Source organism: Heptranchias perlo, chromosome 15, assembly GCF_035084215.1.
Source record: "Heptranchias perlo isolate sHepPer1 chromosome 15, sHepPer1.hap1, whole genome shotgun sequence".
Classification (NCBI taxonomy): Eukaryota; Metazoa; Chordata; class Chondrichthyes; order Hexanchiformes; family Hexanchidae; genus Heptranchias; species Heptranchias perlo.
The window spans coordinates 27,883,220-27,904,407 of record NC_090339.1 but is presented as its reverse complement, the minus strand read 5'-3'; the positions used below and the strand labels follow the sequence as shown (position 1 = coordinate 27,904,407).

The 21,188-nt window shown below is 39.8% G+C and overlaps 1 protein-coding gene across 1 annotated transcript in view; it reads right to left on the bottom strand.

Annotated features, from left to right (window-relative positions):
• Positions 1-7,931: 7,931 nt before the first annotated feature.
• siah2l (seven in absentia homolog 2 (Drosophila)-like) overlaps positions 7,932-21,188 on the bottom strand; it is a 44,734-nt gene continuing 31,477 nt past the window's right edge. Inside the window, exon 2 of the mRNA XM_067996976.1 lies at positions 7,932-13,047. Within this exon, the coding sequence (XP_067853077.1) occupies positions 12,496-13,047 (552 nt within the window). The 3' untranslated portion in view covers positions 7,932-12,495. The remainder of the gene's footprint in view (positions 13,048-21,188) is intronic.

The window sequence follows — 21,188 nt, the reverse complement described above, 5'->3', positions numbered from 1 at the left end:
ACTTCCACCTCCGTAACATCTCCGGTCTCCGTCCCTGCCTCAGCTCATCTGCTGCTGAAACCCCCATCCATGCCTTTGTTACCTCTAGACTTCCAATACTCTCCTGGCAGGCCTCCCATCTTCCACCTTCCATAAACTTGAGCTCATCCAAAATTCTGCTGCCCGTATCCCAACTCACACCAAGTCCCACTCACCCATCACCCCTGTGCTCACTAACTACACTGTCCAAGAACGCCTCGATTTTAAAATTCTCATCCATGTTTTCAAATTTCTCCATGGCCTCGCCCCTACCTATCTCTCTAACCTCCTCCAGCCCTACAACCCTCCGAAATCTCTGCGCTCCTCCAATGCTTGCCTCTTGCGCATCCCTGATTTTCATTGCTCCACCATTGGTGGCTGTGCCTTTAGCTGCCTAGGCTCTAGGCTCTGGAATTCTCCCCCTAAACCTCTCCACCTCTCTACCCTTTCTCTTCCTTTAAGACACTCCTTAAAATCTACCTCTTTGACCAAGCTTTTGGTCACCTGTCCTAATATGTCATTATGTGGCTCGGTTTCTTTTGAAAATCGTTCCTGTGAAGCGCCTTGGGATGTTTTACTATGTTAAAGGCGCTATATAAATACAAGTTATTGTTGTTTATTGAGTTAATTTTATAGTAAGTACATCAATTAACTAATACAGTATTTTACTGAAAGTCATCATAGGATGATTGTTAAATTCAATGTCAGCAGGTACTTATGCATTTTAATCATCAGTTCTCTTACACTCTTTGGGATGACTGCTTTTCATGATGTATTGGCCCAGAAATTGTTTAAAAAAGAACAGTGAGCTCAACGGTGCTCACCATTATTAGTGGCGAAATCAAGGAGCAAGTTCCGGCATTTGCACATGCACAGTGAAACGCGGAAATCCGAAACTTGCTGCTCCTGGTTTGCCACTGATATGACAGCTTTGAATTAAAGGGATAGCACCAGCTGGAATGAGTAGAAACAATGGACCAGTGTCAACTTGCTCATCTGCCCAGTTGGAAAGTAATTAATTGCATCACAAAACAGGTACGCTTAAAAATACCAGTTCTAAACTAAGTTTTAACAGTGCAGTAAGTGTTAATTTTTCATTGTTTGGCAGTCATTAACTTTTAAAAATGTGGAGTCTCATTACCCCTTATTTTAATAGCTTTTAGTCATTAAAATTTTTTTTTTTAAAAATTATAACATTTTAAAAAATTCTTATTTTACTTTCCCCTTCTGTCTCTTTCATTTAATTTGATTATTTCTTACCTTCTCTTTTTTTCGATGCCTATAACTGTTTTAACAAATGATTTTAGTGTTGTACCTTTCACTTCCTGGGTTTTACCTTGCACCTTACAGAAACTCTTCGCAGCTTGTCAAAAATGCTGCAACCTGAATGGTCGAGTGGAGAGTGATCCTCTTGCTTCTCCCATGGGTCCTAACTTCGCTGGAACTAATGCTGGGCTCTTCTCCGCTTCCTATTAGAGGAAGTGCACGCAGTAAAGACTACGGTAAGTTCATGGTTTAGTATAAATCCATGGAGCGGCGAACACTGTTGGTTCGCTGCTCCGAGCAATTTCTGGGCCATTGTAATTAATTAAATGTTTTTCAAATCAACATTCACTATGCACTATTTTATGCTTAGCCAAAATCCACTTTGAACTCCAGAAAAATCAAAAAGCAAATTGTACTTTAAGCCTCTGCATGTAGGACTTCAGAGGATTGAACCATGAGAGTGTGGGAACCCCGAGGTGGTCCTGAATGGAACCTAACCAAAAGCTTGTGCTGGAGAGAGTTACAGGCTGATGCTAAAAGTCAATCTCTACATTTACTGCTATTTGGACTGATGGTAGTTTTAAAAAGATCAGGCCATTTATACCAAAGCTTGTACTGTACTTGCTTAATTTCTGTACGAAAAGTTGGTTTAATTGGGAGCCTGAGCTAAGGTTGAGTGTAGTGTGCTGATATTACCATCTTCTGTAGTGGCATGGTATTACAAATTTCTGGTCTACAATTCAGAGATTAGAGAAGGGAAATATTAGAGAGAATACTACAGGAACACTTTACAGCTTAAGGGTTGGAGCAGTACTGTTTTCATTTGATGACTAAATTTTTTTTTAAAGTAAAATTGTATTAACTTTCACTTTCCCAAAAATATTACTTCAAAGAGGGGAAAAAATGATGAAAATGCTAAATTGGCAAATTGATTTGCAGTTTACCAAAGATGGAAATAATTCACTCCTGAATCACAGATTGTAGATTGGTGTGCAGATAAAGTGCATCTTTTACTGAACACTTGGTACCTGCTGAAAATCTGGAGCAGGGAGAGGAGTAACAGCAGAATAGATCATTGGCTTATCAAATATTGTACCAAGCTCAGAATTTTAGTATGGCTTCTCAGTAATATAAATTTACAAGTCCAGTATCATGCAAACTCATCCATTTAAGGGAATTAATCATATGACTCAAATGGTTTAAAAGAATAGAATGTGATTTGAATATCTAGGTTTTAATTAAATATTAGTTTAGAAGTAAATAATGCAGATTTTTTTTAAAAAATCAATAAAACAGCAATGATAAAGACAAAAATCATAATTCTACAGCTGTTTTTATAAAGATCAAATATACCTTTATTTAAAAAACTCATCTGGCTTTAAAACCAGGATTTAAATGTGGCAATTTCATTTGTTACTACCCCCTTCCCCCACCCATTTTCAGAAGAGATTGATTATCCAATTCACTATTATCCTCTGCGCTGCTTTATGGTGCAATATAACATTCAACTACCTTTTCCATTCAATACCATATCATCAGTGGAGGACTGTTTATCTTTCCTTGCTCTAATTTTTCATTAAAAGATTGAGCACAGACCCATAGATCCTAACTGTATCTCTTCACTGCCTTTCAAATGCCCTCTTCTGTGTCTCATATATCCTGTTATAATGTAATTGCATTTATTATAATTGTCTTTAAAGCTTACTAAAAAGCTTACTAATCAGTTGATGGCTAAATACAGAGTGGCCTGTGTTAAAGTGAACACTGGTATGCAGACACATAGGAGCTGTAAGTCATTTGAACAGGAAGCATAGGGAATAAAGAGACACACATTTATAATAGTACCTTTTCACTTCTCTCAACTTTTACCAATTCATTTTATGTGATGTTTTCAAAGTGCAGTGACAGTTATGTTGGCAAAGGTGGCAGCTATTTTGCACAGCAAGATCCCACAAACAGCAATGACATGAATGGCTAATTAATCTGTTGGTGGTGATGTTGGTTGAAGGAAGAATGTTGGCCAGGACATTGGCGACCTCCTTGTACTTCTTCAAACTGGAACAGGCAAACAGGGAGCACTTATCTGTGCAGCCTGCTAACGCAGCGTCATCTTCATTATGATGAGGTCTGAGGCCCAATATCCGGAACTACTTGGACCTCACCAGTTGAACGCGGGGTGTTAATGGTGTACGGGAGTGGGGCGGGGGGCAAAAATGGGTGCTCCCAAATTTAACCCCTACCACGTGTCAGTCTGAACTCAATGGTAGCACTCTTGGCTCAGTCAGAAGTTGCGGATTCAAGTCCCATTACTGAGACTTGAGCACATTACTGAAGCTGGCACTTCAGTGGAATACTGAGGGAGTGCTGCACTGTCGGAGCTTCCGGCTTGGGGATGAGACGTTAAAGGGTCTGAACGGAGGTCAGAAATCGCACACGTAAAACAGAGATGCCGGTCTTGTCCTTATGTTTTAAAAACTGTTCTATTTTAAAATATTGAACAAAAGGTTTCACAAAACCACATCCCACATCCTCCAATCTGAACGCCAGATCCCACCAATCAGTTTGTACCAGGCCTGCGAGAGAGCATGCACCATGGTGCTGATGATGCACTAGAGGCCTTGCTGCAAGAGTTAGATAGAAGGAGGGCAGCCTATATCCACAGCGGGGCAAGAGGCCCTCCAGACATATGCTCCCGAGGCAGTAGCGGACGAGGTCAATGCCAGGAGCATAGCACCACAAACATGGATGCAGTGCAGGAAGAAGTTCAATGATTTAACACGAGTTATCAAGGTGCGTGAGTTCAAGTTTCAAGTGGCATATTGTACCAACTGCACCACTGGATGCATCTGCTGCTCTACACACTACACCCCCCATTTCCTACCTACCACAAACTCTTTCAATCAGTACCCAACTCTTCCAATCAGATGCTTTCATCCACCCTAACACTACCACTGTTGCAAGCCGCACACCCACAAATTACAGGTCATACACACTGCCAGCTATTCAAACATGACAGGCACACCACCCAAACATCGTGCAGGACACTCACTGACACACTTCCCACTTTCTTGCAGAAGATGGCGCATAACAGGAGGCAGCAAGTGGCAGTGGGTCCATGGAACATGAACCCGCTGACCCTTCTTAGGAAGACAGCATTCCTGTCCCACCCCTGCCACTCCACCACTGCCCTTGTTGTTGCCGGTCAGCTAGCCAGCCCACTCCCTGTAGGGTACTGAAACTTTATTATAGGAACATAAGAACAGGAGTAGGCCATTTAGTGTCTCAAGCCTATTCCATCATTCATAGAGATCATGGCTGATTTGTGACCTAATTCCATATACCCGCCTTAACCAAAAGGTATTAAGGGATATGGGGCTAACAACAAACTATCAATCTCAGATTCAAAATTAACAATTGAGCTGGCATCAAATGCATGCAGCAAGACCTGGACAACATCCAGGCTTGGGCTAATAAGTGGCAAGTAACATTCGTGCCAGACAATGACCATCTCCAACAAGACAGAGTCTAACCACCTCCCTTTTGAATTCGATGGCATTACCATCGCTGAATCCCCCACCATCAACATTCTGTGGGTCACCATTGACCAGAAACTTAACTGGACCAGACACAAATACTGTGGCTACAAGAGCAGGTCAGAGGCTGGGTATTCTGCAGCGAGTGACTCATCTCCTGACCCCCCCCCCCACCAAAGCCTTTCCACCATCTCCAAGGCACAAGTCAGGAATGTGATGGAATTCTCTCCACTTGCTTGGATGAGTGCAGCTCCAACAACACTCAAGAAGCTCGACACCATCCAGGATAAAGCAGCCCGCTTGATTGGCACCCTATCCACCACCCTAAACATTCACTCCCTTTACCACCGGCTCACCATGGCTGCATTGTGTACCATCTACAGGACGCATTGCAGCAACTTGCCAAGGCTTCTTCGACAGCGCCTCCCAAACCCACGACCTCCACTACCTAGAAGGACAAGGGCAGCAGGCAGATGGGAACACCACCACCTGCACGTTGCCCTCCAAGTCACACACCATCCCGACTTGGAAATATATCGCCATTCCTACATCGTTGCTGGGTCAAAATCCTGGAACTCCCTACCTAACACTGTGGGAGAACCTTCACCACACGGACTGCAGCGGTTCAAGGCGGCTCACCACCACCTTCTCAAAGGCAATTAGGGATGGGCAATAAGTGCTGGCCTCGCCAGCGACGCCCACGTCCCATGAACGAATAAAAAAAAATTCGATTTGCGGAAGAGCTCCAAACATCTACCACCCTTTGCGTGTAGAAGCATTTCCTAACTTTTTTAATTCGTTCATCGGATGTGGGCGTCACTGGCAAGGCCAGCATTTATTGCCCATCCCTAATTGCCCTTGAGAAGGTGGTGGTGAGCTGCCTTCTTGAACTGCTGCAGTCCATGTGGTGAAGGTTCTCCCACAGTGCTGTTAAGGGAGGAAGTTCCAGGATTTTGACCCAGCGACGATGAAGGAACGGCGATATATTTCCAAGTCGGGATGGTGTCTGACTTGGAGGGGAACGTGCAGGTGGTGGTGTTCCCATGTGCCTGCTGCTCTTGTCCTTCTAGGTGGTAGAGGTCACGAGTTTGGGAGGTGCTGTCGAAGAAGCCTTGGCGAGTTGCTGCAGTGCATCCTGTGGATGGTACACAGTGAAACTTCATAGCCTAAAAATTAAAGCCAGAACTTTCAGGTATGTCCACTAGCCCTAGTATTCAAGTACAGGAGACCTCCAAAAACAGAGACAAATGCATCAGCCGCCAGAAGCAATAATCCAGCAACTAACCTGTAACTCCGACATGATCCCTTTAAAAGCACTGGTTGGGGCGGGGGGGTCACCCATGCCATTTAAGACCTGTCAGCTGTGCGGGTTAAGTTGGTTACAGCGCGCTGTAACCAACTTAACCCGCACAGCTGAACAGGTCTTAAAAATAGCAGTGGTCCCTTTAAATCAGCGTTGCACATAATCTCCCTACTCTACACGCAGCCGGCATTAGTTAGGTGCGCAAGCACAACCACCTTTACCAAGATAGCGTTCTGCGCACGTCACGCTGGAAGTGTGCACGTGCATCTCAGATGCCATTTTGGGGGGTTAGATGTCTGCGTAGTACCTAAAGAACGGGCACTATGCGGTCCAATATAGCCCCCAACATGCCTTCCAGAACACCAGCTAGCTCATGGGAGCCATAGCTTTATAAACTTTTCAAAGGCCAAAAAACAAAGTGCTGGAAACACTAACCAAATGAGGCAGCATTAGGGTTGCCAACTCTGGTTGGACTTATTCCTGGATGTTTGATCACATGGCTTTTAGGATGGGGAGTAAGGAGAGCGAGAAATCAAACCCTTATGACCTGGAGTTTGGGAGAGGAAAGAAACAAATACTGGAATAAAAACAGGATCCTGATGATCACTGATGTTGCAAAAGGTTTAGGAATAAAAGTACTGTTCTGTACTCGGACATACCATCTCCTCTCGCACCACACCTGAGCACTAAACTCCCGATAGGGTGAATCTGCAAAGCAGTCTGAATAGGGCGCACCGCTATTGAAAAGGGAAAGTCCTCAACAAAAAAAGATTGTTTGTGATCACGTTCACTAGGGATGTTCATACTAGGGAATGGAGAGATGCACATCTGGAGGAAGAAGTGATAATATAGAAAACAAAAGATTCCTGAGAGTCCGGGACCTCAGCGACTACTTTAGTAAGCTTAAGAAAATGATTGAATCACTATTTCAAATGTTAAGAATATTCTATTGTATTTTAAAAACTGAAAATTTGGATTCATAATAAATGAGCAAGACAATCCATGAATGGCAGACCTTACATAATGTAGAAGATAATGAACCCACAGACTTTTCTTAATAATTTCACTTACCACTTGCAGAACTTGCAGGCTGCACTTTTGAACACAGTTGAATAGGAATTTTCTTGTTGCTGGCTGGTCCCACTCCACCCGCTGTGGTGATCACATGTTCGACGAGGTTGAGGCAGCAGGGTGAGACCAGCTACCAGGAAATTCTGGGCTACTTGACAAAATTGCAGGAAGCCTAACACACAGTAACCCTTCATCGGAACATCAACATTTTTCCTTTCTTTGCAGATGCTGCCCGACTTGCTGAGTATTTCCAGCCTTTTCTGTTTTCGTTTTAAGATTTGTAGACACTGCAGAATGTTATTTTTCCTTTTAGAGTCATACTGTTAGGCTTAAGTTCTTGGGGTCCCTGTGCCAGGTAATCTGCTGTGGATCCTGCCCGATCCCGTCCTCTGTCAACAAGTGCACTTTCAGCTGGGGCCACTTAACAGCAACCAGGAGCAGGAACCCGTCAAATATTTCCTTTCTTTGTTCAGGTGCATTGAAGCAAACTGTAGTGCCCCTATCATCGTAGCAGAGATCAAGAGGATAGAGGATCCAATCTGGGACCATTCTGGCTTGTATGGCTCAGCTACTCAATGGATAAACCTGCTGAGCCATGAGCAAGCCTTCCTCCACCAACTTGATCACCTTAAAGTGTCAACATACAAATAAGAAAAGTAAATATATTCAGAAAGAAACCTAGGAAACAATTAAGAAATATATTGTTCATGGCTTATGAATAAATATACACTACTCCTGTGTAATATCCATGTAAATTGTTTTAATTAATTCATTGCAATTTGAATACAGAGCAAATAAAGAAATAGGTTATTTTATACTAGTACAGAACAGTTTTCCTGATTAAAAAGAGTGGTCACTTCAAAACTAAAGTTTTACTGTGTATTAACAGCCATTCGTGATAAGAATTAAACAACTTTTTAAACAGAGAACTATTTGTTCTTTCAATACAACAAAACACACACAAAGAAAACATAGCCATACAGAAATACATATATAAAACAAAACAGAAAAAAACCTTGTACAATACAAATTTTAACACCTGCTCAACAGGAAATCCACAGTATCCATATTTGAATTCAAAAATGCACATTAGCATAATTACCAAAAGTAATTTTTAAAAACTCATACAGTATAAACTACCTTGTTTGACAAAATTCAAAACAACAGTCACCCTGTTGGGTTTTTATTTGACTAATTTTACTCAATGTACTGCTGCAACAGAGTAAAACGTGACTGTACTAAGCATATTCTCATTTCCATGTTATTATTCTGGTTAAATTCAGCCTTTTCTCTTTTTCTCTGTAGGTCACCCATAAATCTCAATGTTATTAGTACATCAAAATTGAGCACTGATTTACCAACTGTTCTCATGGATCAAGCAATAGGCTGCATTTACTATTGGGTGCCTTTTATAGTCTGCTTTAGTGAGGCAAATTAATTATAAGTATAATAGATCCACCCATATCTTAGCTGGATTCTTCTTCATCAGTGCCTGGAAGGGTAGATTTACTTAACTTTAGAGGACACCATTCTTTAAATGAAGGTGTATTTCAAGTATTGAGTCAAGCTAAACCATTCAGCTGGTAGTGGGGGTGAGGGGGGAAAATGAGAAGGAGTCCTGTCTGAAAGACTTTTTAGCCTGAACACTCTTGCCCTTCTCTTGTTGTTCTTACAAGACTACCTTCTCAGGTAGATGACAATTAAAGATGATATCTCATCATTAGATGAAACCACAATGTCCTTTTTTAAAAAAGTATGACAGAGGAAGAATAGGATAAACATCCCTTTGATTACACTGGAAAGGAATCTACAGATCAGGTATCAAACTGCATTAACATTTTAATTAAATTTGAAATATAGTCCTAAAAATTTGAAAATTCACAGGAAGAATGGATTTTTAAAAAAATGTATTAAAAGCAATTTATTGAAACCTCTGGATAATATCCATTAAAAGCATAACTATGCCTGTACAGGTTGCCATCCTGCAAAACTGCACAGAGAGAAACATACCCTGAAAGTAAAAACACCAGAGGGAAATTCCCATTATGCAGTGCCAAGGGGAGGATACAAAATGTGGAGTGTATCTTCAACCAAGATGAACTTACACTGCTATTTAAAAAAGTCTCCCACATTATACCTCAAAATGGTAAAGAACAGATCAGGGCATGGTGCAGAACATTTCTACTAAGAGACAAAGCAGTTTTGCAATTATATTTAAGAAGTAGAACTTGAAGCTATATGAATTACTGCTGGTCGCTGCCCTGGAGATATCTCAGAGCATCAACTGCCTTAAACTAGCCCAGGCAAAATACTGCACAGACTGCTCTATGCCAGTCAACAGCAAATGTACGCAGCAAAGGGAGCAGATCATGTTCTTGGTGGAAAGATCCTGCGCACCTTTTGAAAAAAAACAAATCTTGGGCTGTTAAAGTGACTGTACCTTCTTCACCACAACATTATCCTCAACCTATCCAAGCAATCTTCAACTATGAAGCTAACTCCCACCTCAAACCGGTAAACTGCTAAAACACTGCTCATAAAAGAGACTGGTACTGCATGAGCCATAACTGCTGAAAAGACTACACTGCTTTGGATTTCGCTGGTTTGTGTCATGTGGATTGCTGCCAAGGCAACGTGCTTAGGTCTTCCCTGAAGGCGAGTTCCCCAACTCCTGAAGAAGGAATGGTGATAATAATCAGACAGTAAACAAAGTAACAAGAGTACTTCTACTAGTACATGGGTTCATAACTTTCTAGCTATTAGTCACCTTCTTTGGATCTTCTCCTAGTACTGAGCCAAGACTTAGAGCTGCAATGGCCTCACTGTAGGCATCACATCTGGGGCTACAGAGGCAGTACTATTAGTCATAGGGCCCGGGAAGTTGGTTCCTGCCAGATGTCTGGAACCTATGAAAACAATATCTTGACACGGGTGTCATTTTGACACTTTCAAATGGAAATACACAGCCATTCATGCAGCATTTTGAAGAACATGTCTGGAGTTGGATTCAGTGACTAATCTGGTCATTAAAATAGATTAAATAAAAGGGTACTTCTGAAGCACAGGTGTGTGTGTGTGTGTGTGTGTGTGTGTGTGTGTGTATATATATCATTTGGCGAAAAATCTGGGAAGAGTCAAAATTTAAGCATTTGCCATTCACTTAAAAAGCCGTTGATCACTTGCTAACAGCTACCTGAAAGTAGGTGTTTAAGAGATTACTGATCCCCTTTGCTTGGTCTCCACAAAAGGCCGGTCTGCTATTAAGTTCTGAACAGGAGTATTTTCAATATTCTCAGCTAGCACAGTAGCTTATACATCAATAAGCTACAAGAGTTTCATACCATGAGACAAGTTTGGACCAATATGCCCTATATTTCACATTTTAATTATATTTTCTCTTTAGTTATATGCTCAGTGTAAGGGATTTGCCAGTTTGACTTTGGACCTGGAATAGCAGAAAGTCCCAAATGTTTAAAACCAATCGTGAAAGGCAGTGCAGTCTACCTGCTGCAGGAATTTTCTCCAGATGAAGGCAGATGCCAGGCTAATCTAAATCCCTTTACAGGTGTTAACAGGTGCATCATCAGATCCATTTGGTCAATATAGAGCAAGGAAATTACTATTTTCAAAATGTAAAGCCTGCTCTTAAAAAGCAGGTATCCCCAGGCTCCATGCCCTCACCTTGAAAAGTATAAAAATTCAAGAATCTGCACTAGAACCAGGAATTTTCTGAAATCTAGGTGATCGGATGTGGATGGCAACAGGTATGTTTGAAGACTGAAGTAGCTGGGTCCACTTCCAATGAAAACTTCACCCAGTGATTCAAGGCATATTAAGGAGGCTGGTCCATAATCCTTTTAATAGCTGGAAGAGGTACAAACGCATAACCATGTGTAGGGAGAGAGAGAACGAGGAGACGGAGGAGAGCTGGTAAAACAAGGTGAGGTAATGTGTGTTCCAGATTGAAAGTCTCAAAGGGATATATTACCCCATTGGATGTAGAGTATTATGAAAATTTGTTTTTTCTCCTTGGGGGAAAAGGGACAGAAAGATAATTTCCTTTACCACTACCCTGCCCATTTTTTACATTTACAAAAATAATTGAAAATTGCCCAACTACTCTGGGCATAATTGACTAAAGTAGATAAATCACTCACATTTCCAAAAATTTATCATTTCCTTGGTTCTTTAGTGTTCTGCTAGCATGTTGGTTAAATTCAAATCTAACTTAAAAATTTCATTTAAACATTGCTTTGTTCAATATCATTTAGAAGTCAGCAAGCTCATTAAAGCTAACAGCTGTAATTCATTAATAAATACTGACTGGCTCTACACAATTTTTCTAGCATTTCAATTATTTTTTTAAAATTAAATGTTATGATTGAATCAATGAACCTGGCTGTGCAGTTCAGCCACGAAGCTGGGTAATGTGCTTGTGTACACTTTATGGGGTATAGCAACTGCTCTCGTTTAGGATACAAATAATGAAAACATTACTCAAAGTGAGACTGCAGTCAACATTTATATATTTGATTAGACAATTTAATAAAAAATAATTTGAATAGAACTTAATCTGATACAAATAACTGTATACAGGTACGATAGGGATTACAAAGTTTAAAAAAAAACTGCAGTGGACGATGCCAAAGCTAGATTTATCCACGACTGCTTTATGTATAACGGGAATCCTCATTGCTGTTCTTCGCAACTTTGTTCCCACCTTTCTACCCAAAAGAAAATTGCAACAAAACCCATTTGTCATGGCAATGAATAAAGAATAAGCTCATTCCATGGCTCTGCAACATTACCGATCTTCATAAATAACTATTAAGATACTGTTCTCCTGAAGCATATTTAAGATAGGCACAAGCGTCTACTGGCTTTGCATTTTTAAGTACTGATGTGGCGCATAATGTAGTTCTCTACACTGGACCCGTATATAAATACATCTTGAATAATTTGTCTCAAGTAATTTGAACTTACATGAGACACAAAGCAGGAAAAGATGACTTTAAAAGAAAAACAGGGTTGAATCACTTTTCATTTATAAAACAGCTGCATCAACTTGGATTTGTTTTGGTGTTTTTGTTTCCATCTTCTTTTAGTCAGGCTTGGAACCACGTGCTGAGCATGCCTTCATTACATTCCATCACATGCACGCATGGGGCAGTCAAATGGGCTAGCACCAATTACTCAGGCAAGGTGCTTAAAAGTATATAGAACTGCATTCTTCTGCCTACTGCATCCTCTGAATCGAAAAACATTCTATTGTTACATGTAAACTGCTGTATATAACAATGCAATTCAGCACATTGAGATCGTAACGTTAATACCCAGGTTCCCATGATCTGCAAAAAGATGAGCTATGGAGGTATCGAAGACTAAGCAATCACTATTCATGATTGCTGCTGCAACCCCATCATGGATAGACCTTGGAGTGGCCTCCCACGTGAGGCGTCTACGGTTTCCATTCAGTTCCAGTCTGTAGGCAAAGTTTTCAGCTTGCTTACGCGTGCCTATTAGAAGAACAATAGCAAAGAATTGTTGGTGGCCCTCGTACTTCTCTTGTTTCTCTAGCACCAGCATGAAGTGGTGACCAAAGCAGGATTGCATCATAACCCAATCCACAGCGCCAGGAAGGTTGATGTCAGTTGCCAGAAATACAATGTCCTCCCCTTGCAGAGTTGTAATGCTTTTGTGCGCATGCATGAGGTGAGGCATAACTGCCTCCAATGATCCTTGCCATTTGCAGGAGGCTCCTGGACAAGGGCACATGTATGGGCGGAATTCACACACCTCTTCATGTTCTGGTTTTTCCGTGTGGTGCAATGACAAGAGACATCCAGCCGAGGCATACTAGATGGGAAGGGGAGGTGCGAAAGAGACGAGAAGAGAAAAGAAAAAAAAACTCAATTAGTATAATAAACAAATTTTAAAGACTAACTACAGAAAAACATAAAGCCTCCAATCTTTATACAAACTTCAGTACACCATTTTCAAGTCCTGTATGATTAAAATAAAGTAACAAGATATAAGCATTTTAGTAAAGTTCAATGATTATGTATGTGTGTGTATTATACACACACACACACACACACACACACACATTTTACATGGTCAATTAAATGAGAGAATGAATGCTGAGGAAAAGTTACACTAACACAGGCAAATTACCTACAATGATACTGTCTCAATCTAAATTCAAATACTTTGGCATCAAAAAATGTGGACAGTACCCAAGATACTTGTTGCATCCTGACGTTCCCATCTTTGTCATGACCCCCAATGTACAAGGGGGCCTCATTCTGAGCCACATCTTAATTGTGACTAGAATATTGTAAACAATTTTACAACACCAAGTTATAGTCCAGCAATTTTATTTTAAATTCACAAGCTTTCGGAGGCTTCCTCAGGTAAATGTTCAGGAGCTCCTCGAAGCCTACGCATTTATACATATAGAACAATACATGGTGTTTACAGAATGCCCCTGCAACTGCCCGTTGCCAAGACAATCACCGTGAACACGGTGATTGCCTTGGCAACGGGCAGTTGCAGGGGCATTCTGTAAACACCATGTATTGTTCTATATGTATTGTTCTATATGTATAAATGCGTAGGCTTCGAGGAGCTCCTGAACATTTACCTGAGGAAGGAGGAAGCCTCCGAAAGCTTGTGAATTTAAAATAAAATTGCTGGACTATAACTTGGTGTTGTAAAATTGTTTACAATTGTCAACCCCAGTCCATCACCGGCATCTCCACATCGTGACTAGAATAGACAATGGAAGAAACCAAATAATAGCAAGGAAATCTGAAGAAAAATCAAAAGCAGCTCCCAAGTTTTACCAGGCGAGAAAGACCATGAAGCGTTGGAAGAGAGGGAAGAGAGGTTTGAAAGCAGAGGTTGTACTATATTCAAAGAAAGTCGGTAATCTAATACTATATCTTCATCTGCTCAACTATCAAGTTTATTTGTTCAATGTTCACATACAAATGAAAACCAAATTAGTACAACAAAATGGGAAGCAGTAGGGCTTTAAAAAAGGAACTTGTTGCTATTTAAAGCTACACTGCACAAACTACCAATGCAGCCTAAACCCCAAACTCAGACTTGAAAAATGGGTTCAGTTCTGGTCAATAGGAAACAAAGACATTCAAACATTGGAGACAGAGAAGAGCCACAAGGCTGATCTTTGTCAGAGGGTTGAGTTTGAGGAAAGGCCGAGGAAATCTGGGTGTAGAATGTGATCATCTGAAAGGTATGCAAGAGAGTTAAGGAAATGGAAAAGTTAAATACAGAATATTATTTTAAATTAAATTGCAACTGTAGGGCAAGAAGTCACAGGTTCAAACTAGTAAAAGGTAAATTTAGTTAGGATTGATAGCAGGAAGTTCATCATCTCACAAAGTGATCAATGTATAAGAAAGGACTTCCAGATAAAGTAGTGGAGAGGAAAACCCGGGAATTGTTTAAGAAACAATTAGATGGGGAAAGAGGGAAATCGTGGAGTCTTTCTGAATGAATGAATTAAGATGAGCTAAATGGCCTTCTTCATTTGTAATTATCTTGTGATTCTATGAGCAAATTAACAAACCTGCATTCCTAATTACAAATAAATATTGTCTTAGAGAAAGTTACGTTTGCAATTTCTTGAACTGTTTTTATTGCACATAATATGCACAGAAAAACAACATGACTTTGCTTTTCTTTGTAGAAGAATCAATATTCACAAGACAAGTAGTTTTTAAAATGTTATTTTTCACATCCATCTTTTGTGATGAGAGCTGAAATTGCGCCAATTTGACGCTGGATAATTTCCAGTGAAAAATGGGCTCAGGCTAGTTTTTGGAAGCAACATAACAACTTTGACAGTTTAAGGAAGGTTGGGATTTAACCATAATGGAAATAGTGCTACACCCATGAGGAGGTAAAGATACACTATAAATGAAAATAACCCAAAGTAAATTTAGCCCGATGAACAAGATAGACAGAGCTCCAACATCGAAGGCAGTGACTCATGCCACAGTGCGACTCCATAAACGCCACAGGTCTTCAGTATTTTCCATTCTTAATGTACAAACCTAGAAAGGACTGGCAGGCCATTTAACCATGGGAAGCCAATCCCAATCTAGCACTCACCTGATGTCCATACACTTACATTTACAGAAGTCACTAAAATTGGTCAGGAGCAGGAACTGTGACAGATTTCTCCCCTGTTCTCCACTTCCACCACTACTTAGTACAGACCAGGGATCAAACACAAGACTTTCCTAAAGAAAGAACTTGCATTTATATAGTGCCTTTCGCAACCTCAGGACATCCCAAAGCGCTTTACAACCAATGAAGTCGTTTTGTAGTGTAGTCACTGTTGTAACGTAGGAAACGTGGCAGCCAATTTGAGCACAGCAAGGTTCCACAAACAACAATGTGATGATGACCAGATAATCTGTTTTACCGATGCTGGTTGGGCAATAAGTATTGGCCAGGGGAGAACTCCCCTGCTTTTCTTCGAATTAGCACCATGGGATCTTTTACATCCATCTGAGGGAGCAGACAGGGCCTCAGTTTAACATCTCATTCGAAAGATGGCACCTCCATCAGTACGGCTCCCCCTCAGTACTGCACTGAAGTGTCAGCCTGGATTTTGTGCTCAAATGGTTCATTCAGCTCAGATTCACTGTTAAAGTTTACATCATGAATTACTGTAGTCACAATCTTAAAAAAATTTCCTCTTCAATGTTGAAGTTAGACCTCTATATATTCAGGTGGGCTAGGAATAAAAGTAGCAATTGGAACTATGTAAGAAATGTGACAGGTTGCAATTGCAACCTTTCATGTGGTTGCTTTTCTATGGAATCTTTGCTGATACATTTCAGCAATTCAGTATGCTTAAGTTGCTTATTTGAGCCAGAGAAGTGTGACACTTGATTTGTTTTTGCTACTGACAGATTGAGTGCAAGACTTAATTATATTGATGATAGATTTTTAAATACATCTGCACAACTGTGTCAGTTTCTTCTCAGCAGCAATGCTGTTTCAAAATCTGACAATTAATCTGCATTAGAAGTCATTAATATAGCCATTAGAATATCTGAATGCAAATGGAAAGCTGTGATCACAATTAGTATATAATAATTCTTATACTGTTTTTAATCAGTGTTTCCAAGAAAAATGAAAGTCATTCTCAAATGCACATACTAATGCAATCTCCCAGAATTAAGCTTAAAAAAAACTCCACAAAAATGTTTTACTTGAACTTTAGTGGTATAGTAACAAAGACTAGGATGCAGAGAGAAAAATTACTTCATGTTCAGTAAATGAGTCCAAGTGTCTTTAAAAAGTGAGGAAAAGCTAACCAGTATAAAGACAGGCCACGAGTCTTTCACATTACCAAAATTAATATAGAAAGAACAGAGAACAATACATGGAAAGCGATATTTGCTAAAGGTTGAAATATATTTACATAAATGTTAATATTTAGCCAATACATTGATAGATTTAAAAAATAAAGTTGCTGTCTATTCAAGATGCATTTCAGTTGTTAAAGCTCATGGCTAGGCTCAACGTTGGGCAGGATTTACAGACCCTCCCCTCAGGCACTGAGTCACCAATAAAAGGGATTAAGTGGAGCCAAGCAGTTTTACTGCTCATTTCCTTGGAGTCGGGACAGGGAGCGAGTACACAGAAGAAACCAGAACATCAACAATTTAGAACCATTGCCTCCCTCTCTTCCGCAGTCTTGTCCACTCCCCAGTAGCCCTGGAGAGGGAACACGTGGTGTCCAGCACTACACTAGTAGCTTTCCGCGACCAGCGGGCACCGTATGACATTCATTCTATAAACAATCAAAATAACAAAATACTAAAGTGCACTTTAAGCTTCTATTAGTTTGATTGGATCTTGGTTAAATTATTTTTAAGTGGTCTCCTCCTAAAGGAGGCACTTGCAGTACTGAGTTCTGTCCAGTGATAGTGGGGTTCCAAGTGTCACCTCTACTGGTCCAATAATAGGTATACCCCAATAATATACTTTTAAATATTGCTATCAGGCAAGGAGTGCCAGATCCCTTCAATTTATCCAACCTTCATGTTTCTGATCTTAGCTGTGCCACAAGGTAAATTACTAAACAGAAACAAAAGGGAAGAAAAATGAGGGGGGGGGGCAGAAGACAAGAAAATAAAGGCATAGTTCAAGACACACAATAGTTTAAAAAAGGTTTTTTAGTACAACTGACAATATTTATGCATTAGAAGGGGAAAGACTGATATTAATTTTATCAAAAGCAAACAATTGCCACATTATCACTAAATTACCATCCGTTTAAAACCAACTAGTGGATGTAAATTAACTTTAGAAAATTAAAAGGAATTAAGTTTAGTAGTAAAAGCATCTCAATTCCTACTGCCGATAGGAAACACCTGGGCAATTCCCAGGCAAGGACTAGTCAGAAACATCCAAACATTTGTTCCCAATGTCAACGAGACCCTGACAAATGCTTTCTGCAATTGTTTTATCGACAAGCAGCACACCATAAATGGAATCATCAATAAATATATCCTGCAGTCAGGTCAAAAACCTGATCCAAAAGATGCTTCTTGGTATAAGGGAAAATATTTTAATAATTAATATGCATTAAAAAAATTACCTATTTGGTAGAGTGTTCCTCCTTCCAGGAATATGAACCCTCCACACACCATAGCAATAAAGCCTAGCTTGATAGTACTGTGAAGCTACAGGTTAAGCACATGCTTGAAAATCTCAACTTTCAAGATGGGCAGTGCTGCATGTCATCCTATTCCTGTGTCGTATAACTAACTACTTAATACTCTGAATTATACCCCTACAGAATGGATCAACTGACCTTCTCTCAGAAGTTCAGTTCTCCGCACTCCACGAGAGCATACCATGATATAAGCATGGGAAAGGGTGGCCTCTTCATGGGAGCTGTAATGCCAGCTGTCAAGACCAATGTTGTAATGTGCTGCAGTTAAGTCTAGACAGTAATAATGTTTAGTAAATCTATGAGGATTGCTCCATGTGTTGGCCTTGCATATGCCATTAATTGGAAAATGTTTGAGTAGTGCTTAGAAATCAGCTACAGAACAGGGGAATGACCTTCAGCCCTGAAAGATGGCAGCAGTGCACTAAACCAGCTATTTCACTACCCGCTGCTTAATAACAGTGTTGCCTTGGGTCTCTATACCATAGAAAAATTATCAACAGTACCTAAAACTGTTTTACATGGAAGACAAAATAACCTAAGCCTCTGCAAGTATCACGCTGGAAATGACCTTCCAATTCTGACTCACGTGGAGGCCGTTAAAATAATGTGCCAACAATACTTGATCCAAATGAAACTAGGAAGCAACCGTAAGTTAAAAACTCAGCTCTAGCACCATCCTTTAAGAATCTCACATAAATGCAACTGATTTACAATAAGGGCTTACAAGTTCAGACCTTCATGCCATTTTATGCAATCTATTTGGAAGCTAGCAGTGCAGTTTTTCACATAAGAAATAAAAAGTCACATGCTTGAAGACATTCAACTGATGGAAACATTATTTACAAGAACTATATTAAGGACCTAAATGACCAAAAAGAGCTTAATTAGGCACAGCTTCCAATTAGAATACTTCTTTTGCATATGACAGTCTTTAAAATGACTACCTATGATATCTTTAGGAGGTAGTTGCCAACATCTTAGAATCCTGGGAATGCAGAAAATGCAAAAACCCAGACAGGCTGGATTAAGTAACAGAATAATCTAAACTGCTCTTGTCGAGGCTGGAAATTGTGTTGCAAATATGTTTGGTGATATATAAAAAAAGTCCAACATAAGGCTGGGGTAAACAACTGGGGCAATGTTACAGATCTTGATTTTTTTAATGTTTACAATATAGAAGTGGGAGATCACATGCAGCATCACCTACTTGCATCATGATGGCTGGAATAGCAAAAAAGTGTATATATATTCAAAATGGAGGCTGCCCATGCTTCAACAACTTTCTAAATTGAAGACAAGAAAACTGTCTGCAGAAAGGGACAGATGATTTTGTTCAATAATTAAGTTAAATAAAAGGTGCTTTGATGGATAACAAATGCAGCCAAGAAATCTTAATTTCCACTTACTTTTAGAGCAAGGCAGCTATGATGCCTCTATGAAGCGCAGCAGTTCAATCCACTACTGCTTTACCTACCAAGGTATTAAGATTTAATACTCTGATTTGCTTGTAAAATTAGCTTCACACAAAAGCAACTCCACAAAATAAGTCGCAATTCAGGCTGCTAGCAAGAGACAGTTAGACCCGGTGAGGGCAGACACAACACATCCTCTACATGCAACATCTTGTCCCAAAGAACTATAAAAAAGAAAACCAGATTGTTTCCTCCAAAGCTGTTGTTTGCCCACAGACTAAGAAGTAAGCTTAGAAGGAAAAATGCTAAAGAAAACAAGTTGATTCTAGTCAAACATTTCATTTGCAAAACATTTAACATTTCAAATTACTTGACTGGAAACTCATTTTCTAGTACTTCATTCCATTTTTCAAAAATTTGCATTATAAAAGTGTAAGTTACTTAAAATCTACAATATTGAACCTAGCATTTGTAAATATAACACATCTTGTTACCTGAAATTTTTCACTCATTTTTAACGAAGTACGTCCTCAAAATCGTAACAGTTCCAACACTTAATATCTACTTCCATACAGGGAGACATTGCCTATTTTTCTTGTTTGCTTACTATCTAGTGTACTGGATTACATAAAAATTCCCTAGGATCATAGTCCCGAGTGATTCTGCAAGATGAACAGGTCTCTGGAGGAAAAGCAATGCTTTTTAAAATTATGTTTACTCCCAGTTTACGTGACAGCTCTTTTCAATGAGCTGAGTACATTAGTCCTATTCAGCCACTGCTTCAACTGGATTCTTAACTTTAAACATTCCTACTCATACAATAACAAAAATGAAGCTAGCGATTACAATAAATCTCCCTTTTTAGAAAGCTTGCCAATACAAGATTTTTCTTCTCCACTAATCATAGTTTAGCAAAGAATGGTTAATCTGGTCTCCTTCAAAGCAGCTCAAAAGCACACAAAAGGTTAGCTTGGCAATATGTATTGGTTATGACTCTTTAGCTAATGATATTTCATTAGTAATTACAGCATGTGACAGAGCTAAAGATATGAATGCATTTCACAGCCTAAATCATTCAGCACCAATTTAGAACAAGAAAGCTCAATATTGTAGTAAAGGAATCTCGAGAAAAAACATTGATTCAGTTGCTGGTTTGCCCAAGGACTTACCATATGCCTGTGCTCTGGATGCACTTTGCACACATGTTGTGCCGAGGATGATAGTGATCGCCTTGTTTTGTTGAACTGACATTGCAAATGCGTAAGATCCAGCACAAGATTGAAACACTGAGCAAAGCAAAACATCACAACCATCTAAGTATTAAGGCTTAAAAGAAAAAGAAAAGCTGACTGTTTTAATACACTGTTTCTTAAATAAAAATTCACAATTCCCTCCCTAACAGCATCCTCATACTTTTGCTCTCTCTCCTGTATTTAAAGTAGAGATTGGGAATATATCTGCAGCAGCAAGGCAACCAATCAGTAGTACAATATGATGCAGTCATGTGATCATCCCTTCAAGAGAAAAACCATCTAATTAGACCTCCCAGCTTAAACGTGATGTTTAGAACACCGTGGAGAATTCACTGTTGAATCCTGACCTCTGAGACTAATCACACACGTGAACTGGTTCCAATTCAGGTGGATTTCTACTGTTACACCATCACAGGTACAATGGATTGATGCTAGAGATAACTTACAGCATAATGTACACTGCATTTTAACAAGCATTCTAATGGCACGCAATGTCCAAGTGAGTAATGCTCATTGATTATATTCTAAAATGTGTTTCAATGAAAGCTGTATTCGACAACATTCAGCATATCAAAATTAAAAGCAACAGTCACAAGTTAGGAAGATATT